A 22,882-nucleotide genomic window follows, 5' to 3' on the forward strand; every position below is an offset into this window, starting at 1 on the left:
CTAAACTGAAAGCAATGTGGAGAGCGGGGCTCGAACAGGAGGCATCCTGTTCGAGCCTAGTCTCCAGCATTCGTTGCGAGCGCCTTGCCCACTGCGCCACGTAGCCGCCCCAACTGTACACATTTCTTACGAAATAAGCTCCATGGGGGACGACAGAAAAGGAGGGACTTGGCCTCTCTATAGCCCGCACTAATATAAACCACTGTTTTGCTAGTGGTTCGGAGAGGACAGCAGGGACCTTATCTGCGGCAGGGTTTTGCTAGTGGTTAGGAGAGTACAGTGGTTAGGAGCAGAGCAGGACCCAGGGTTTTGCTAGTGGTTAGGAGAGTACAGTGGTTAGGAGCAGAGCAGGACCCAGGGTTTTGCTAGTGGTTAGGAGAGGAGAGCAGGGAGCCAGGGTTTTGCTAGTGGTTAGGAGAGGACAGTGGTTAGGAGAGGAGAGTGGGGAGCCAGGGGTTTGCTAGTGGTTAGGAGAGCAGACCAGGACCCAGGGTGTTGCTAGTGGTTAGGAGAGGACAGCAGGGACCCAGCGGATCCCACACAGGTGATCTACACTAGCCGAGCGCTTCTTGGCGGCTTTCCTCACATCGTTGTACCTGTCGTCACATAACCTGGAGATGGCCTGGAAAGAGACACAAATACACAGATGTTTTCATGAGGGGAGAAGAAGAATTCATGCTTAAAAACTCAAGTTCATAATGTACCATGCATCACTCTCCATATAATTTGTCTTTGCAAAGAAAGACATTTACAGTACATTTAGTCATTTAGCTGACGCTTTCATCCAAAGTGACTTAGAAGTCAGCAGGAAGGGTACAACTCTGGCAGCCAAGGGTAAGTAACATTGTTCGTCAAACAGTGCTACAGTCTTGAGTGCATATTAGCATAGTAGGTAATAATATAGGCAAGGTAGATTCCTTAGTAGCAGAGTGCAGCAATTCTTTGTCGTTGCCACCATCTTTAGTGTTACATTCCCACACTTCAGTTCTCATGGCTGCAGCCGGTTTGAAAGCGAAAGTAAACAGGCTTCTCTGCTGGCTATGGCTCCAGGGAAGTTGAACAGTTCTGGCTCTGCTAGTTTCTTTTCTATCTTTTGGCGCTTTTTTGGTGGACAAACCACCACACATGTGCACCGTGACTCGCGACTGGAGACTAGCTCTGCTAGCACACATAGCCTACTGTATACAGACAGTTTCAAACTGTATTTTAAATTAGAAGGCAGACAAAATAAATGGACAAGAGAAAAATAAATCTCAATTTGGTCAGTATTGTCATTTAGACAAGCAAAGCCATTACTTTAACACATTGCCCGCCGGGGGTTATGCCCATCTCATACCCATCTCTGCCAGCGCTGTAAGCCTATGGAGATGTTTACTTTCTTTGCAGGGCTATAACTGTTAAAATTGTATTGCTATATTGACATTACTATGGCCCATTCAAAATCGATTATCTATCGTTCAGGATGTGGGAACGTTATACTTTTTCATTCATACATTGTTGTGTTAACACTATGGTCGCCGAAAACACCGTTGGACGTCTTTCCTAGCCATGCTCATTCTGCCGAAGACGCCGTAACTCGTCTTTGATATCAATATTTCAAAAATCTGTGCTCGAAATCATATTTCTCCTCCGGGGACCTGAGATGTACAGCTGAGCTCCACTCAACTCTCTAGCGGTTCAAGAGCGCCAACAGGAAGTGACTCGTCAAACAGGAAGTGCTCATCCATATTTCGCCCGGGCACTCGCGATCATTAGCAGGACTCTATCTCAACACACTGGATAATCAATCGCTCGCCCTAACTCAATAAACAACGTTATTTGGACGTATATAGTATTATACAACCTGGAAATGGTTCATCAGGATCAACATCCCATAATCGAAAACGGTCTACTCCAAGCTGATCGTCCAACGGCGTGAGGAAGATACGGTGAGTTTCAACGTTATTTTCTAACGTCTTCTATACTAACTGATCTGATGATCATATGACCCACACTAGATGAATGGTATAACGTTGCCCAAGGAATTATAAACGCCCCCTCGCCCATCCGGTCAATATCAGATGATACGTAGTAACTTCTAGAAGTACCTCCAGTTGAAATTTTTCATCTGGCACCGATCACTACCAAACTGTATTTGATCATCAATATAATGCATTTGGGGCTATAAATCAAGTTCTGGAGAAAGCTGCAGAAAACGATAAAAACATATATACTTTAGACCAGTGATTCCCAACCTGGGGTCCGCGGACCCCTGGGGGTCCGCCAGGGGGCCCGCCAGACCACAGATGATTTGAGGTCTTTTTTTTTCAATTTTTATTTTTTTTATTTTTTTTTATTTTTTTTATCATCAGAAGCATGAATAGTCTCTCCACTACAATAAAAATAAAGATAAATAAATAAACATCTAGACATGATTTTTGAACGTTAACAGTAGGCTACCGGGTAGCCGCTAAAACGCGAATCAGTTGACTATCACTTTCTGTAGCTAGCCTAGCACGCTAGTTAACTTTCTCGGCTCGTCTGCAGTCAGCCGCCAGAGGCGAAAATGTGTGACAAACGAAAAGGAGATGACGGCAGCTCATCTGCAAAAAAAGTTAGGACCTACAGCAATCGCGAAAATTACATCACCATGGGCTTCACTGAGGGACCAGACAAACGACCTGAGTGTGTGATTTGTGGAGAAAAGTTGGCAAACTCGAGCCTGAAGCCCAGCAAGCTGAAGAGACATCAGGCGTCTAAGCACCCAGAAACCGTTGGGAAGGATCCAGACTTTTTTCGGAGGAAAGAACAGTCTCTCAAGGCGAACAAGCCTGTTGATGTTAGAGTAGCGTGGAGCAGGGGTGGCAGTGATTTACAGAAGGCTACCGAAGCCTCCTTTGAGTGTTCGCTTTTAATTGCAAAAGCAAAGAAACCGCACAATATTGGCGAGCAGCTCATCAAACCAGCCTGCATCAAAATGGTTTAGAAACTGTGCGGCCCACAGGTGGCGGATAAACTAAAATCAGTACCACTCTCGAACAATGTAGTGAAAGACCGAATTGATAAGATGTCAAGTGATTGCGAGCAGCAGCTGTCAGAAAAGCTTAGAAAGGGTCCATTTGCCATACAACTTGATGAAACTACAACTGTCGCAGACGAGGCTGTGCTCATCGTTTATGTGCAATATATTGAAAATGAGGATCTGAAGCAGGACATTCTCATGTCAGTCAACCTTACTACCACCACTCGAGGTGAGGATATTTTTACTGCAGTGGATTCTTACTTCATTCAACATAAATGCAAACCGTTCACCATTAGGGCCTGATTTGAGAGGATGAATACAGGATTTGAATATTGGCCAAAATTTTGAAATACATATGGTGCAAGATTAGATTTGTTGATTGAAGACACAAGTCAAAGAAGCATAGTGGGTCTAATTATGATGCATATGCCTGTGTATAAGCAGTTTGTTATTAAAATGAAAAAAAAAGCTATTAAACCCAGCTAGGACAGATTCTCTCTGCTACTGATTGGAATTTCCTGTCTCATATTTAGTTTAAATTGTTGCATTGATTTGTTCCATAAATGCAAACCGTTCACCATTAGGGACTGATTTGAGAGGATGAATACAGGATTTGAATATTGGCCAAACATTTTGAAATGCATATGGTGCAAGATGAGATTTGTTGATTGAAGGCACAAGTTAAAGAAGCATAGTGGGTCTAATTGTGATGCATATGCCTGTGTATAAGCAGTTTGTTATTAAAATGACAAAAAAAAAGGTATTAAACCCAGCTAGGACAGATTCTCTCTGCTACTGATTGGAATTTCCTGTCTCATATTTAGTTTAATTTGTTGCATTGATTTGTTCCATAAATGCAAACCGTTCACCATTAGGGCCTGATTTGAGAGGATGAATACAGCATTTGAATATTGGCCAAACATTTTGAAATGCATATGGTGCAAGATGAGATTTGTTGATTGAAGGCACAAGTCAAAGAAGCATAGTGGGTCTAATTGTGATGCATACAGTATGCCTGTGTATAAGCAGTTTGTTATTAAAATGAAAAAAAATTAAGTATTTTATGGTATCTTATTAGGAGGGGGTCCGCGAATTTCATCAGAGATGTTTGGGGGTCCCTGGGGGGAAAAAGGTTGGGAACCACTGCTTTAGACCATATTTTAGTATGAATATGTGAATGAAAAAGTATATCGTTGCTACACCCTGAACAATGGATATAGGACATTGAATGGGCCATAATAATGTCAATTTAGCAATAGAATTTAAAAAGTTATAGCCCTGCAAAGAAGGGGAACTTCTCCATAGACAAATAGAGCTGGCTAGGGATGGTAAATTATGAATTTAACCATGGCGATCAAAGTGTTAATACCTTCTAGAATATAAGTATGTTTTTAATCTTTTCTGCTGTAATTCCAAAAACGCGAGTTATTGGCCCAAACGCATATATAGATTATCGATTGCCGTTTCTTTCCCATACACGCTATATTAAAAAATTCAAATGTATATGATCGGTATACATTATGCTTCATCATGCGTGGAGGAAAGGGGGGGGGGGGTCGTTTATAATTCCTTGATCATCAGTAACCGCTTTATGTAGGTTGGGTGGATATATTGATTAGATTGTTTGCAAACAAGGAAATGCACAATCGGGTTGAAAATAACGTTATATTCCTCTTACCGTGGGCCAATGAGACTGGCGGTGAAAGATCCCAATTATACGACGCCGATCGCTTAGGTCCATTTCCGGTTTGTATGGCGCAATAAACGCCGAAATCATATAGATTATTAAGTTTAGAAAGCGATCCATATGTACATAGTGTCTGTCGGGAGTCCCGTAACGAGATGTGACTGCCGGATGGCACATCCTGTTTGCGAGTGTAACTTGCCCGACCATCCACCAGGCGGCGGTATTGAGCCGTCGTTGCAGTCACATCTGGGGTCCAGCTGCAGGACCGGGGGTGGGTATATGAATTATGAATGCCATGGCGAAAAAATGAAATATTGATCTAAAAAACGCTGTACAGCGATCCTGGCAGACAACGCATGGCGGCCAATAACGCTGGACAGCGTTTTTGGCGCTGGAGGTGTTAAGTTGCAGGCAAGAAAGACAAGTCTGTCCACCGTCTCTGGTTTTAAAACTGCCCTGTTGCAGGTCACAATACAAAAAAATAATAAAAAATAATCGCCCAGCCCTAGTCTGAGGTTATTGCCCAGCCCTAGTCTGAGGTGGCCAGAAGATGCAGAGCATAGGGGTCTTGAGGGTGTGTAGTTAGAGACCATTGACCGGAGGTAGGCAGGAGCCGTTCCCCTCGCTGCACGGTGTGCCAGGTCAAGGACCTTGAAGTGGGTTTGTGCGGCGATGAGAAGCCAGTGCAGCTCTCAAAGAAGTGGGGTGACGTGGGCTGACTTTGGTAGGTTGGAGATCAGGTGGGCCGCTGCGTTCTGTATGAGTTGAAGTGGCTTGGTGGCAGTAGTCGGTAGACCAGCTAGCAGTTCAGAGACATGACATGTTGATTGCAGGAGGAGTTGAGTGGCTTCTTTTGTCGAAGAGGAGGAATCTTTTTTGTTCGATTCCAATCCAAGTTCAATCAATAATCTGTTACATCCCGCATATGAACAGAAGTAGATTGTATAGAATATAGATATATAAGGAGATTGTATAGAATATAGATAGATATAGACGTAGATTGTATAGAATATACTAATAATGCACCATCTACCTTTAGGGAGAGAACTATAGGGAGGAGTAGTGGTTACGTCATTGTTGTTTCCGGCCGGTCCACATCGCTTGAAATCGCAATGTATTTCCCATTGCTCATTTCTAAATAGTCTTGTTTAAAACAAATAAAGTATGAACATTTGCATGGTGTACCTTTCTGTGCGTATTCATCCACAATCTATAGCTCAACATGAAAATATTCGCAATTAAATCGTAAAATAATTATGTCACATTTTATTTCAACCAAAAATGCTTAAACAATAATGTTAGTGATAGAAGGGAACTCATTTTGTGCAAAAATGGAAAGCTTGCCAATGTTCATGAGGCAGAATTGTTACAATAGCCGATAATCCATTTTCCCAATGATAAATCCCTAAACGGGTGGACCTCGCGGGCGGTCCAAAGTGACGTCAGACTACACCTCCCTATACCGTTGGCGGAACAGGAGGCAAACTTGAAATACATTTCCCTCAGTTTCCACCGGCTCATGTGGGGTCACCGCGGTTCGTCTGTGTAGGACAGAATAATGTCTTTGCGTACGCTGGGTGTAACGAATGAACAACAGAGAGAGAGAGAGAGGCTCACCTCTAGTTTCAGGGCCTTGTCCCTGCTGAGTGGCTCCAGGGGGAAGCTGAGGTTGTTGGTCTCCGACAGGGAGCGCAGGTCAAAGTAGTACTTGGCGTAGACGCTGGACGGAACGTTGATATTGAACTGGAGCAGCTCCAGGAACTGACGCTCCAGCTCGTTCCTGTGGAGAGATTATTTAAAAGGTCATTAAGTAAGTAAAAGTAGAAATACCCAGATAAATGAGTACTAAAGTCCTCCATTCAAATTCTACTTAAGTAAAAGTAGAGAAGTATTTGCAATTGAATGTACTTAAGTATCTAAAGTAAAAGTATGCATTCTACATGACGTTTGTGTATTCCAGTGCTTGGGAGCGTTCAAACCTCCATCCGCTGACATCTAAAGGTTATGTTAAAGTGGTATGTGGTCCAGTTATGCTGCTCTGATTAAAGGTTATGTTAAAGTGGTATGTGGTCCAGTTATGCTGCTCTGATTACGTCCTCTTGAAGTTGACAAGCTTCAAATTTGAAGGTATGGGGCGACAGTGGCTCGGGAGGTAGAGCAGTCGTCTGGCAACCCAGAGGTTCCCAGTTCGATTCCCGCTCCTCCCGGGCAGTGTGTCGATGTGTCCTTGAGCAAGACACTTAACCCCTAATTGCTCCCGATGAGCAGGTTGGCACCTTGCATGGCTACCTCCACCGTCGGTGAGTGAATGTGTGAGTGAATGGGTAAAATGTGAGTAACAAATTGTAAAGCGCTTTGGATAAAAGCGCTATATAAAAAAGCAGCCATTTACCATTTACATAATCTTCATATATCAGTTTTCTATGCAAAATCTTTTTCTTCAAAGTAACTCGTAACTGATGGGTTCAGATAAATGTAGTGGAGTAAAAAGTACAATATTTCCTTTGAAATGTAGTGGAGTAAAAGTACAAAGTTCCCTAAAAATTTAAATACTCACGTAAAGTACAAGTAGCTTGAAATTGTACAAAAGTACAGTACTTGAGTAAAAATACTTTCCACCACTGGTCATTGTGCTAAGCTAGGCTAGCAGCGGCACTGTCCGCTTCCATTCATTATACTAAGCTAGGCTAACGTGAAGCCAGATAGCTTTCTACTGAACGCACAGAGAGGAAATAGGTATCCATCTTCAGGTCTGATTCTGGGGAAGACGGTAAGTGAATTTTCCATAATGTTTACCGTGTCATGTTCAATCGTCATCTAATATTATATTATTAATAAATAATTGTATAAAGAATTTGCCATGTTCATCTAATATTATATGCCATTACTTTTCTTGATATTTTAGGTTTTTGCAGTGGTATCGTTTTAGAACCTGTATAGTGATACTTAGGCTGGTATCGGTATCAAATCAAAATGTTGGTATTGCGACAACACTACTCGCACACAATCTGAAAAGGCCACAAGATACAACATAAAACATTATGTGTATTGTCATATGTTGTCCCTTCATTCCTGGGGGGGGCATATTTATTACCAACCATGCCACGACCTAATTACATATTATAAAAAATTACAATTAAATATATATAAGTTCTTGTACCTCATTGTCTGCATTTTTACTTCATTGTACTTAGTACAAAGTGCTGACTTTAGTTTGTATATTTGTATAGTGTTGGGACTTTATTCCTCTTTTACTTACTTTTACTTACTGTATGAAGCACATTATCAGGGGCTCATACAGAACCAAGCATTTCACTGTAATGTACATGTACTTTATACGGGACAAATAAAAGCAAACTTGAGACACGTTTCATGTTTCTAATTCTTCATGTTTCCAATTCTTTATTCCGAGGTCATTACACGTGTAAGACGAGCCCTATGGGGTAATAAAGGTTTCAGTGCAGACGGTGTTATCGAAATGTCAAAGGCTGTCCGTTGTCAGACTTGTGTGTCTCAACATATAAAAAGCTTGCCATCTGATTTCAAACGTGCGTGGCTAAAACAGGTTGGATATGTTTAGCTTAGAAGGTAAAGCTTGTGTACTCTGTGGTTCGTCACGCTTCCCTTCCTGCTCTGTGGTCAACTGACACATTTAGAGTAACAACAGTATTAGCAACAAGTTAAAGGGATAGTTTGGATTTTTGGGCATTAAGTGGTATGAAATACTTGCTAGTAGCAGTGTTGTAGTACTCGATTTCCAGGACTCGAGACTCGACTTGGACTTGAGCACTGATGACTGACTTGGACTGAAGCATTGACTGCATTCGGGCACAGAAGGTGCAGACGAGGATCTTGTTAATTGATAAGTAATTTTTTTTTGGTAATATGCCTGGATCATTTGGCATGAGATATTGATGGCTAGTGCATTTGTTTGGCTATTGTGTCACAAAGTAAATAAACTCCCTTTGAAATGATGACCGCTGGGTCATTTATGTTTAATGTAGACCTTTTTTATTTGTACGTCAGCTCTTTGACTGCCAGAGTGGAGTGGACTCAACCTTGATGACTTGGACTCGGACTAGGGTAATGGAGACTCGACTCGGACTCTTCTTTGGTGACTCGAACACCGGGGACTCGAGACTCGACCTCGAGATTTAGTGACTCGACTACAACACTGGCCGGCAGTAGTGTAGTTGATGCAGTACCATTAGAGTCCTGTGGTCAGAGTTCTGGTCCGGTTCCAAGCTAACCGGGAAGCTTCAGACAGACGGCAAACGGGGCCACGAGACCAAACAGTGTTACTCCACACCATGACATGCAAGCTGAAGTATGAACCACACACCGCACAGAGCTGCACGCCTGGAGCATGGCCCTGACCACACACAACACAGAGCTGCACGCCTGGAGCATGGCCCTGCTCCATCCATCTTGGAACGAGGTCAAGCATATAGTAGCAACTACATCACCACACTGGTGCTAGTTCCAACACGTCGTGTCGCTCTGAGGAGATGCTCCAGACCCGCGGTGTTGTACTGCACATGGTGAAAACCCTTGCCTGCGTGTTATGGTGTGGATTAACACTCCAACGTCTCTTGACCCTGTTTGTTGCCCGTCTAAAGCTTCCCAGTTCACTTGGAACTGGGCCAGAACTCTAATGCGGGGTGAATGCGGACGTGCAAAGTGATACACATACACATTAAAAAAAAAATTCATCCACTCACATGGTTTAGGGTCAATTCACTTTTAATAAACCAGTTCAAAATGTAGGTTGAACAGAAATTATAGCATATTCATCGTTTGTCGTTTGGATTTATTAGGCATCTTGGAAGTGAATTTGACTCCGACCCTGACACAGGCTGCACGATTTTGGGAAATAATGTAATTGCGATTTTTCTGACAGATATTGCGATTGCGATTATACTTTTTTTTTTAAGCAGCCCCACAGAGGTTTATAGTAAAATGCGGCTTGCATCTGACCTACGCGGTGGGTCTGTTCGGGACACCGAGCCTGAAAATGTTTATTTTTACCTGGGAATCGATACCGGTACCCAACGGTACCTTTTTTTCTGTACTTTACTCTCCCTCTCTGAAGTCTAAACTTCACAACACACAATCTAAAACCCCTTACCTCCCTCTCCCAAACCGTTCCTACAACAATAACAACAACTTGCAAAGGAGATCTTGTATCTCAATGGGACTTCCTGGTAAAAAATTAAAAATGTAAAAAAATAAAAAAGATTTGCGTTTTTTGTTGTGATTTGCTAATTGCATCATTTCAAATCGCGATTTCGATTTAAAATCGATTAATCGTTCAGCCCTAACACATACACACACACACCCTCAACGGTGATACCCTAACACAGCAGTTCTCAAACTACGGGTCGCGACCTAAAGTGGGGTCGCGGGTAGGTGACAGTGGCGCATTGGTAGGTAAAAAAGATTCTTATAATAATCTATCATTTTTATTTTAAATAATCTTTTTTTATGTTCTGGCAACATATTTTTGGCTAAATATGCCTCGTTTTATAAATGTGTATTGATAACATAGTGCAGTAATTACATTTTCAAATAAATATGCATGATCAAGTTCAACAACGTGTGCTTTTATTTTGATATTCCTTAATTCCACATTGAAATTACGTGATACATTAACTCTTTGACTGCCACCAGCTTTCGCCATCCTTACTAAATGGCGCCACCGTTATTGACCATTTTAGCGATGTTTGCAGACCCATTGTGTGTTCTGTATTATAGCTATGGAGACAATAGTATGGGTAATTTTTACAGGCATTGTTCATAGTCCATTACTGACTAATCAGTTCATTTCTACACACTGTAGTCTGTTACACGCTAAACATCGCCCCATTTCCAAAATAATCCAGTCTTTTTTCATAGATAGCGAGATATGACGCTTTTTATGCAATAAGCCCAAATCGTTTTGGTTGATCGCTTGAAGCCCCAAATACTCCCAAGTCTTACCCCGAAAATGCGATCTTTACTAAAAGCTTGGTTTATGTCCGGTAAGATACAACACTGTGATCGTTACAGAAACATGTTTCAGGTTCGGTAAAATAGACATAGAATATACCTTACCTTAGCCAGAAGGTAATCCAAAAAGAATAATTCCAATGATCTCATCGCCGATCGCGATTACTCGTTTATATGTAATTACTCGTATACAGGAAACTATAGGTTTTGAGACGAGGAGATCTCCTAGCGATTGTTCTGCAAGAGCTCCTCCCCCTCAGAGCGAGTCAGGAAAGAAAGGGAGCAGGACAGAGACTGTTTAATTCAGACAATCAGAGTTCAAAAGGTAGCGATATGGCCACCTGGTGAGATTCGATCGTCATTGCAATTCCAACGTAGGCAGATTAATCAGACACCTAGAGGGCTCCGGCTGACCGTATAGAACGGGAATCAAATGAAAATATCAAAGGAACAAAACCGAAAAATCTCTGGTTTCTGGCGCTCAATGCATGGCTAGATAACCCGACTTTTCTCGGGTTTGGCGGGCAAAGAGTCAAGTGTGGAGTCGCCAAAAAAAATCCTAAATAAAATGGGGTCGTGGACTCGTGGTATAAAAAAGTTTGAGAACCCCTGCCCTAGACACACACTCACATGTCCTCCACAGTGATGTCCTTGAGGATCTGGCAGTAGTCCACGTTCCAGACCGCCTGGTCGTCCCAGACCTTGGAGGCCAGCAGGATGGCTCCGAGGACGATGCGCTTCCAGTTCCCCGGGGAGATGTCCATCTCTGCATAGGTCAGCAGCCTCTCCAGGTACACCTGGGGACACGAGAGGGAAAAGGACATACGTGTCTTGTAGATCAACAGGATGTCAATATTTTTTATAATCTGGATCTAATAATCTTAATCTGGACTAGGACAGTCTTGGTCTCGTCGTAGTCTTAATCTGGACTAGGACAGAGTCTTGGTCTCGATGTGGTCTTAATCTGGACTAGGACAGAGTCTTGGTCTCGACGTGGTTTTAATCTGGACTAGGACAGAGTCTTGGTCTCGACGTGGTCTTAATCTGGACTAGGACAGTCTTGGTCTCGACGTGATCTTAATCTGGACTAGGACAGAGTCTTGGTCTCGACGTGGTCTTAATCTGGACTAGGACAGAGTCTTGGTCTCGACGTGGTCTTAATCTGGACTAGGACAGTCTTGGTCTCGACGTGATCTTAATCTGGACTAGGACAGAGTCTTGGTCTCGACGTGGTCTTAATCTGGACTAGGACAGAGTCTTGGTCTCGACGTGGTCTTAATCTGGACTAGGACAGAGTCTTGGTCTTGACATGGTCTTAATCTGGACTAGGACAGAGTCTTGGTCTCGACGTGATCTTAATCTGGACTAGGACAGAGTCTTGGTCTCGACGTGATTGTTATGTACCAGGAGCCTGATCACTCCTGTGTCACTGTGCATGCAGGCCTGATCACTCCTGTGTCACGGGGCATGCAGGTGAGGGCTGCCAATTAGCTAATTGGTGCTGATTGGTTACCTGCTGGCATGGTTAAAACCAGGCCTTCAGACACACATGCAGGTCTGTCTGTGGTTAGGGGGAGAGTTGTCACATTCTTCCAATCCTTGTACTTTAGTTATACCAGTAATTCCTTGTAGAGTAGCATTTTTGAGGTTAAGCACGGGTTTTGGTGTTGGTTTGCACATAGGTTGCGTGCCTTTGAGCCAGGGTCATAACAGTTGGGCGCTCGTCCGGGATATTTACCCCTAGCGATTTGTTTGGTGTTTTTTTTTTGTGTTACACGGGGTGTCATGGTGTTATGGTTTGGGTGGTGTTCGTTAAATATTATGTAACGTGGGGGCTTGAGCCGTTTCATCAAACAGGTGAGTATGCCTTATTTGTTTGTAATTTGATGCGACTACTTATGCTGTTAAAATATATAGTTTAGTGGACACCACATGTAGATAGGGACATTATTTTTTGGTTGTTGGTTAGCTTCCTGTGCACCACATACTCCTGGGGCAGTCAGGGAAGGGATTAGCACCATCTACTTGTCTGGTACCATACCATGTACTGGACGGGTGGATAGTCAAATATGATCTTTGGCTGGTAGCAGGTGTGGTTGAAGATGGTTAGGTCTACAGGGCATTAGCTTAAGGGTAGGTAGATTAGGGGGCCAGAAAACACAGGTAGTGTGGTAGGGCCTGATTTAGTGTTTCTTAGGGTAGACATGTGGTGGGCCGGTTGTGACTGCAGTTTAGATGTAGAAGCATAAGTAGTCATATCAGGTTAGAAGGGCCACCTGTTTGAATTTGTTTGTTGTATTTGTTTTGTTTGGTTTGAGTGTTTGGTTAGCGTACCTGTTAGCACCTAACACCCTGCGTGTATGACACGTCTATTTATTTCAGGTTTTTTTTTTTTTTTTTTTTGCAAATTAGAAAGGTGCGCTCAGTAGAGCACACATTTCCACTGCGTCCCTTTATGGTGGTTATTATTGGCATTAGCATTCTTCAGTGGTTCTTCAGTGGTTCTTTAGTGGTTTTTCAGTGGTTCTTTTGTGGTTCTTCACGGTTCGTTAGTGGTTCTTCGTGACTGTAAAGTAAAGTGAGTAGCTTGTGGTGACTGGTACAGTAACAATGGCTTCCATCAAGGACTTTGTTGATCACCCGTCTCATGATATGTTGGGGAAGTTTTCCAAAGAACAGCTTCTAGAACTTGCTGTACACTACAGGGTAGAGCTTACTGCAAGTGAGAAACATTTGAAGCCAACTGCCTTGAGTGCTTTAAGGGTGTTACTCATTAGAGAGCAGGTGCTTGAGGAGAGGGTGGAGGAGCCTTTGTCTGACGCGTCTCTGCTATTACCTGGTGCAGAGGGTGAGTGGAGGATTAGGGAGTTGGAGTTTAAGGAAAGGCAGCTAGAGCACGAGGAGAGGAGAGAGGAGCGTGAGCTTAAGGAGAGAGAGAGGAGAGAGGAGCGTGAGCTTAAAGAGAGGAAAGAGGAGCGGGAGCTTAAGGAGAGACAAATGTTGCTGGAGGAGAGACAAATGTTGCTGGTGCACGAGCGTGCGCAGAAGGAGCTTGAGTTTAAGCATGCTGCCTTACAGGCGGGTGCTCTGCATTCAGAGTCACGTTCCGGGTTTGATGTAGGCAGGAATATTAGGATGGTGCCTCCATTTTTTTGAGAAAGACGTGGAAAGATATTTTCCCCTTTTTGAACGGGTGGCAACCACATTGAAGTGGCCTGATACCGCCTGGACACTGCTGCTGCAATGTGTTTTAGTTGGTAGGGCACAAGAAGCCTATACTGCTCTGTCCCTTGAACAAAGCGCTGATTATGAGCTTGTTAAAGCTTCCATATTGAGGGCTTATGAGTTGGTCCCCGAGGCCTACCGTCAGCGTTTTAGAGGTTATCGCAGGTCGGAAGGACAGTCTTATGTTGAATTTGGAAGAGAGAAGGAGAACCTGTTTGACAGGTGGTGCACTTCTCAGAAAGCAGAGTCAAGAGAGCAGCTTAGACAATTGATTCTCCTAGAGGAATTTAAAAGATGTGTTCCTGATACCGTTTCCACTCATCTAAACGAGCGTAAGGTATCGAAGATACCTGTCTGCTGTCTTCGCTGATGAGTTTGTGTTGACACACAAGTCCGTGCTTTTGGAGGACTACCGTGTTGAGTCCAGGGATAGGCGTCCTGTTCAGGGGGGCCGTTTCCCAAAACCTGTGTCTGCTGGTCAGTTAACTTCACCTCCTAGGCGGGGTGGTTCTGCTGGTGCATTCCCAGAAGGGGTTATCTGTTTCTACTGTAAAGAACCTGGTCATATCGTTGCTGGGTGCCCGGTGCTTGAGCAGAAAAATGTCAGAACCGTGGCTCTGGTAGAAGCCATATGCAGAACGCCTATGCCAACGTTAGATGGTGATGGGGGAAGTATCAAATGTGTGGACAAAGAGCTCGAGGGTTCCTCAAGGTTTATGATGGATGGATTTGTTTCCCTGACTAATGCACTAGAGTCCAAACAGGCTATAACAATTTGGAGAGATACCGGTGCTTTTCAGTCCCTCATTCTGGAGGGGGTTTTGCCGTTTTCAGAAAACTCTTCTTTGCATTCCGGTGTCGTTGTTCGGGGCTTTGGGGGTGGATTTGTGGATGCACCTTTGCATGAGGTCACGCTCAATTCTCCCTTAGTATCAGGCAATGTTGTTGTGGGGGTATGTTCTCACATTCCCATAAGGGGGGTGTCCTTCATTCTAGGGAATGATTTGGCTGGTGACAAAGTGTTGGCTACTCCAGTTGTAACTCCCATTCCTGTGGTTTCTGAGGTCCCTAATGAGCTGGCACAGAAACATCCAGGAGTGTTCCCTGTGTGTGCTGTGACACGGGAAATGTCAAAGGACAAAAGTGATGTTGTTGATACTTCGACTTGGGACATTACACTTAGTGACACATTCTTTGTTGAATTGAAAAGTGTACCTGTTGAGAATTTTGGAAAGCACGTGTAACCCAGGGTTCAGATTCATAATTATCAAAGGAACATAAATAGTTCCTGTTTATCTGTGAGCTACCACTTCCTGTTTTACCATGAGGTCCCACTTCCTGTATATAGAATGTAAACCAGCGTATGATGTCATGATAGAAGGTTCTGGAACCTTTGTGATGTCATCCTATGATGTCATATAGAACGTTCCGGAACATCTTGGTTTCCTATAAATACAGCTAGCTCTCAAGAAGCCAGCTCTCTTTCTCCTCGACCTCCGAACCAGCAACATCGCCCAGACGGACCGGACTAACCAACCGACTGGAAGCCGCAAGTCTCAACCAGCATCCCGGAGGAGTCCAGACCACCCATCACCAAGTGTGCCTAGCTGGATCGATACCCGATGGCGAGCCAACCCCGGAACATTTGATATACCTCCAGACTAATGCCAGCCTGATGCTCAACTATTGCTTAACTAACAGTCCGGTAGGATTGAACTGAACGAGACTACAAGGACTTCCAAGGGAGTCGATCCCGTTAATCTTGTGTTATTTTGATATTGTATTTTGTATTTGATTTGATTTAACTTGATATATGGATACAGATATTCTCCTATAAGAATTAGAGGATAAATGCTACCACCGTATGATGTTATAATAGAACCTTCTAGAACATAGAATCTTCTAGACCGTTTGTGGTGATGTCATAATAGAACCTTCTAGACGACATCTCGATTATAGCCGAATCACTTCCTGTGAAGAAAAAAATTCATCTAATAAGGTATTTGCATTCCCTGATAAACTAATATAGAGTTACCGATGATAACCTCAGAGACGTCTGAACGAACCCCAATGTGTTGATCCAATCGACCTAGGCCTTGATATCGACCTAACCCTCCCGCAAGGAGAGGTTACTGACCTAATCTAAAAGGGATACTTCAAGGCATAACTTGTACTTTACGTATGTATGTATTATTACTGTTTATCTAGTGCGCTTTTAATTAAAACACCGGTTATTGTTATAACTCTGCCTCTGGTCTACTATTCTTTTAATTGTGCATATTACTCCTCGTCGCATTCGAACCTAGAACTGTGCCCGTGGCAAACAGCTGTTACTGTTATTAACACAAGTGCTACACACGCTGTGGATGTACCTCTGCATAATGATTCTCTTGATTGTGCCTTTGTGTTAGGCCCGGTGGTGAAACCAGAGTTGACATGCGTGCCGGAGAAGCATGTGGCAGGAGATGATATGGCAGCGCAGTGTCTCAAGGTCTTCCCAGCCTGTACGGTGGCTGAGGCCACGAACGAATTGGAGGATGAGTGTGGGAAGGATGCTATGAGAGGTGCTGTTGATTCATGTGACACCGTTCTAGTTGGAGAGGCTACTAAGCCTGACTTAGGCTGCCAGCCTTCCCACAGTAGCTCTATTATCCCTAATGTTTCACTTGTGGGCAGGGATGGTCCCAGTATGTCAGTTGATGATTCTGACATTGATCCACATGTCCACACTGATTCTCTGCCATGCACTAGGTGTGATGGTCAACCTAGTTACCTGTGTCCTGTGGAGCAGGAGCCGCCTTCGCGACCTGGTCTGTTGAGTGGCAGCCATTTTGATTTTGATCAGGACAATGTTATTTTGGGTGACGCCATTTTAGATGGTGTTCCAGACGTTTTTGGGACTGACATACTGCCATGTTCCAGGGACGGTGGGGCTGTACCTGAGGCGGTACATCCTACTCTGGATGTTCATGGTTTGCAGTATCCTGAACTGCCAGTGCCAGGTGGGATGGATATGGGCGCGGTGGTGGTATCAGTGATCTATGGTTTTTGTTTTTCTGTGTTCTGTTCTGTTGAGCGCAGTGAGATTAGTTCTCAGAATGATTTTGGTTCGCAGTCTATTTTTGACAGGTCGGTATCGGTGGAGGGGCCTGTTGAAAGGGAGCATACAACACGGTTGGTGGTCGTGTTCGACAGGGGCCGACCCGTTATTGCTGTTGTGGTAGTGGCCCTGACAACTAATGGGTCACAGTTGTTTTTTTGTTTTTGTTTATGGGTTGTTGTGTAGTGGTTGCCTCTGGGGCAACCAGTTTGGTGGGGGAGGTGTTATGTACCAGGAGCCTGATCACTCCTGTGTCACTGTGCATGCAGGCCTGATCACTCCTGTGTCACGGGGCATGCAGGTGAGGGCTGCCAATTAGCTAATTGGTGCTGATTGGTTACCTGCTGGCATGGTTAAAACCAGGCCTTCAGACACACATGCAGGTCTGTCTGTGGTTAGGGGGAGAGTTGTCACATTCTTCCAATCCTTGTACTTTAGTTATACCAGTAATTCCTTGTAGAGTAGCATTTTTGAGGTTAAGCACGGGTTTTGGTGTTGGTTTGCATATAGGTTGCGTGCCTTTGAGCCAGGGTCGTAACAGTGATCTTAATCTGGACTAGGACAGTGTTGGTCTCGTCGTAGTCTTAATCTGGACCTTCTTTCACTTCGCTCTGAAAAGAGTGACCCAACAGTAGAACACAGTAGAGTTTCCGGTCTTTAATGCCAGTGTAGAAGAATAAATAAGTGAATAAAATAATGTGCAGTGAGGAGATGCTGAGGAGAGCAGACAAGGCACAAAAAATAAATGGGGCAACATTGGACTCCTGCCATCGGCTGCCCAGAGGCAAACTACGAAAAGGAGGAGCACCGGATTAGTCAGTCACAGCCAATAACCACCCCCACCTCACCCCACCCCCACCTTACCCTTACCCCCACCCTACCCCAAATGGAAAATGGCTGCATTTATATAGCAGCTTTTATCCAAAGCACTTTACAATTTGTTCCTCACATTTTACCCATTCACTCACACATTCACACACCGATGGCAGAGGCAACCATGCAAGGTGCCAACCTGCTCATCGGGAGCAGTTAGGGGTTAAGTGTCTTGCTCAAGGACACTTCGACACACTGCCCGGGAGGAGCTGGAATCGAACTGGGAACTTCTGGATTACCAGACGACTGCTCTACCTCCTGAGCCACTGTTGTCCCACCCGACCTTATCCCGCCCCCACAACACACACACCACATGACGTTCAGATGCACAGCCACGGTCTTATCTCCAATTTACACACATCCCTGACTTGTCTCAGCGCATCAAACTGCAACAGCCTGGGGGCTGTGTGTGTGTGTGTGTGTGTGTGTGTGTGTGTGTGTGCATGTGTGTGTGCGCGTGCGTGTGTCGTGTGTGTGTGAGCGTGCGTGCGTGTGTGTGCGAGCGAGAGAGGAGAGAGTTCAATGGAGGACAAACCAAAATAGCTCAAGCTCTGAATGAGGCTCTGATCGGTACAGTAAGCCGAGAATAGTACGGATTTGAAAATAGAAAATAAAATATGTAGAGGGATCTTTGTATTTTTACAAATTAGCTACACTGAAACTCATCCCCTACCCTACGTTTTATGATCTTTGTGTTACAAACTAGCTACACTGAAACGCATCCCTACATTTTTATCTTTGTTTTAAAAACTAGCTACATTGATTAACATTAAGCTACATTAAACACAGACCTACCTCTAAAATGTAATCAAGAATGGAGAGAGATAGCTACATTAAAAGTCCTCATCTTGTGTGAAAGTCCTGTTGTCACAGAGCATCGCATGACAACGCTTTCCAAATCTGCCTTCTAGGTTGGCTGCCAAAAAAATTAAATAAAAAAAAAGCTGCTTGGCGATCGTAACAGTCTCTCCCAGAGAGACGGAGATTATCAACAACGTGCTGCTAAAGCTAGTTGGTTGTTTAAAAAAGCACCAGTCCATAATCTATTTTGACCAAATAAATAGGTATAATCACATACATTGATCTGTAGATAGAAAGGTACTCTTTTTGCACCGTTCTTATTGTGAATCAGAATATACCACTAGGTCTATTTTACTCCAATGTTAACATTACCCAACATAAACAAATGTTTTACAGGCAAAGAAATATAGCAAATATATTTAAAACTCCGATTTACATCTTAGTCTTTGTATCCAGAGTTCAGTAAATCAACTAGAGAATGAAACCTTGTCCATTCTTGTTTCTGGTGGTGGGGCTTCCCATTTGATTACAATTTGAAACACGCACATCATCGTTCTCTAGTAGAACTGATGGAACTGTTAGTTTTAGTTGCTCATAGTCACTAGAGACAAAGTATCCGCAAACTAAAGTATTCCATGGACAGAGATGATCTGCAGAAGATTCAACAAACCGTGGTGCAATATGTATTGTGTGTGTGTGTAAGACCGTATAACCGAGCATTTTCACGCGCTGCACCCCGACTTTGGAACACCCTGCCTCAGACCATCAGAGACTCTCCCTCACTCTCCACCTTTAAATGCCGACTCAAAACCTACCTGTTCTCCCAAGCATTCAACCTTCCCTACCCATAGTTCAAGTTTCAAGTTTCTTTAATAGTTGTCATACAGAAGTACAGAATACTTTTGTACAAAATGCTTCTTACTGTTGCGCTCCAGAGACTGTGCATGACAAGGTAAGTATGAAATAAAAACATAGTAAAAATTAGAAGTAAAAAAAGAGGTCACAGTGTTCAGTTTAGACATATGTACAATGTTCGTAGACGTAGTTACCATACAATATACAATACTGTGCAGTGTACTAATATACAATACTATATAGTGCAAGGCATAAATGGACGAGGTGCAGTTTAGGTACAATTCACAGTAGGTGTACGAGTTGTAGTGCAAATCCTTTATCAATAAATATAAAGTGTAAGTGTGTTTGTGTGATCTAAAGTGTGGAGAGTGGGTGCTGCAGTGTGTTGTTGTTTGAGTGAGTGTGTGCGTGTGGGTGTGTGTGCTGTGTGCATTTGATGGTTGTTGCATAGTGATTATTGTTCGTTTAGCGATTATTGTTCGTTTAGCAGCCTGATGGCCTGGGGATAGAAGCTCCTTCTGAGTCTTTCTGTGCTCGCCATAAGACTCCGGTATCGCTTGCCTGACGGCAGCAGTTCAAAGAGGCAGTTGTTCGGGTGGCTCGAGTCCTTAATAATTCTCTTAGCCTTCCCCTTGCACCGCTTGTTGTAAATGTTCTGGAGGGTGGGAAGCCCCCCTCTAATTGTGCGTTCGGCTGAACGTGTCACTCTTTGTAGTCTGCTACGGTCTTGTGCAGTGCTATTCCCAAACCAGGAGGTGATGTTGCCGGTCAGGATGCTCTCTATTGTACATGAGTAGAAGTTCCTAAGGATCTTCTGACTGACTTGGAACTTCCTTAGGCGCCTGAGGAAGTAGAGGCGTTGTCGTGCCTTCTTCACAACACTGTCAATGTGTGTGGTCCATGTCAAGTCCTCGGATATGTGGGCTCCGAGGTACTTGAAACTGTTCACTCTCTCAACTGGTGCCCCGTCGATGCTGAGGGGGCTGTAGTCCTTGACCCCCGACCTCCTGAAGTCCACAATCATCTCTTTTGTTTTGCTGACGTTCAGGGAGAGGCAGTTCTCCTGACACCACTGTGACAGGTTCTCTACCTCTTCCAGGTAGGCCCTTTCGTCGTTGGCAGAGATCAGGCCCACCACTACTGTGTCATCAGCAAATTTGATGATGGTGTTGTTGTTCCGCTGTGCTACGCAGTCATGTGTGTACAGGGAGTAGAGGAGGGGGCTCAGAACACAGCCCTGGGGGGCCCCTATGTTGAGCGTGATGGATGAGGAGGTGCAGTTGCCGGCTCTTACCACCTGGGGTCTGCCCGTCAGGAAGTCCAGGACCCACTGGCACAGGTCATAGTTCAAGCCCAGGTCCCTGAGCTTGGCTATGAGTTTGGAGGGGACTATGGTATTGAATGCTGAGCTGTAGTCGATGAACAGCATTCTCACATAGTTCCCCTGCCTCTTGTCCAGATGTGATGCTGCTGTGTGCAGCACATGGGCTATGGCGTCCTCCGTGGACCTGTTGGGGCGATATGCAAATTGCAGAGGGTCCAGGTTGATGGGGAGGGAGGAACAGATGTAGCCCTTCACTAGCTTCTCAAAGCACTTCATGGCTATGGAGGTGAGGGCTACAGGGCGGTAGTCGTTGAGGCAAGCAGGCGTAGATTTTTTGGGTACAGGGATGATGGTGGACTTCTTCAGACAGGTGGGGATGACGGCCTGTTCCAAGGACAGGTTGAAGATGTCAGTGAATACCGGGGCCAGTTGGTCGGCACAGACTTTTAGGACGCGGCCGGGGATGCCGTCCGGTCCTGCTGCCTTCCTGATATCCACTTTTTTAAAGATCCGTCTCACCTCATGCTCTGTTACCCTGAACACTGAGTCTCCATCAGCAGACCCCCCCCCCCCATTGCCGTGGTTTGTAGGCTGGTGTTGTTATTCACAGCCTCAAACCTCGCATAGAAGGAGTTGAGATCATTTGCTAAGGAGATGTCACTGTTCAGTTTGAGGGGGGTTCCTTTGTAGTCTGTCATTGTTCTGAGGCCCTGCCACATGCCTCTAGAGTCAGCCTGTTCAAACTGAAGTTCAACTTTATCCTTGTAACGCCGTTTTGCCTCTATTACTGCTCTCCTGACGTTGTATCTTGCCATCTTGTGTTCTTCCATGTTGCCTGTCACCAGCCCGGTGTTGTATGCTGATGTGCGCACTTTCAGAGCCTCACGGACGGATTTGTCTACCCAGGGCTTTTGATTTGGGTAGATATTAATTTTGGTGGAGGGGATTATTACTTCTACCTGAGTACAGACATAGTCAATCACCGTTTCGGTGTATTCGTTAATATTGGCTGTGTTATCACGGAATACACTCCATTCTGTGCTTCCCAGCACTGCTTGGAGTGACTCCACTGACGTCACGGCCACTAACCACCCTCCTTCAACCTACCACCTCCCCTCCCCTTCCCTACCTTCTCTCCCTCTCCGCATCTATATTAATCCCAGCCGAAGAGTGCAAGAGCGCTTCCGCATTCTTCGCCGCGCATGCGCATGAGGTCCCTGCTTAGTTCAGACGCCCCATTCAACACGGTTAATCACAGATATAATATAATAATAATATATATACGCGATGGACGCAGCAGGCGATCTTCTTGCTGTTATTACATCCATGTATGTGATTGATTGATTGATTGAAAAGTGTATTAACAGATTGCAGAATGGGTACAGTACAGTACAGCTCAATGTGCATCTTCTGTGTTTGTTTCCTTATTTGATCAATCGCAGAGAGTGCTGGGCACTCAGTTACCGGGCGCGCACGGTCTCCTCACCCGGGGAAATAACACAAACAATTATGCTGAAGCAGTGATGCGGTTATGTGGTCCTTGCGCCCCCCCCCCCCCCCCCCCCCCCTCCCCTCGATTTCCTTACTTCCCTGATTGTTCCCCTACTGGCTTCTGTTTTTGTTGCTTGTTACTCGTGGTTTTATGTCTTGTGTACTCATATTGTTGCTTGTTCCCTGTGGTTCTATGTTTCTCTGTTCCCTTTGTTTTGCTTATTGTCAGCGTCTTTGGGTTCTTGAAAAGCGCTATATAAATAAAATGAATTATTATTATTATAATAAAAGTGAGGATGACCCAGCCGGGCCTTGTGATGAACGTTACCAGCGTGACGATGGCGCACTCCGCCGTGAGCTGCGCGGCGCTGAACAGAGTCCTGACGAACCGGTAGATCTGTTTCTGCTCCGGGTCCTGCTGGTTGTAGTCTGGAGGCACCTCGGACTTCTGGAGGAGGAGAGGAGAGGGGGAGGAGAGGAGAGGAGGGAGGGGGGAGGAGAGGAGAGGGGGGAGGAGAGGAGGGAGGGAGGAGAGGG

At 44.6% G+C, this 22,882-nt stretch overlaps 1 protein-coding gene across 2 annotated transcripts in view; it reads right to left on the bottom strand.

Annotated features, from left to right (window-relative positions):
* Positions 1–225: 225 nt before the first annotated feature.
* Positions 226–22,882, bottom strand: part of LOC311226338 (cyclin-Y-like) — a 174,574-nt gene continuing 151,917 nt past the window's right edge. For both annotated transcript variants that reach the window (XM_084311761.1, XM_084311760.1), the window contains 4 exons: positions 22,674–22,793; positions 11,307–11,473; positions 6,306–6,468; positions 226–622 (listed from right to left, as the gene is read on the bottom strand). In XM_084311761.1, the coding sequence (XP_084167887.1) occupies positions 506–622; positions 6,306–6,468; positions 11,307–11,473; positions 22,674–22,793 (567 nt within the window). In that variant the 3' untranslated portion in view covers positions 226–505. The remainder of the gene's footprint in view (positions 623–6,305; positions 6,469–11,306; positions 11,474–22,673; positions 22,794–22,882) is intronic.

The sequence above is a fragment of the Notolepis coatsorum genome, assembly GCF_963971535.1.
Source record: "Notolepis coatsorum genome assembly, chromosome: 4".
Classification (NCBI taxonomy): domain Eukaryota; kingdom Metazoa; phylum Chordata; class Actinopteri; order Aulopiformes; family Paralepididae; genus Notolepis; species Notolepis coatsorum.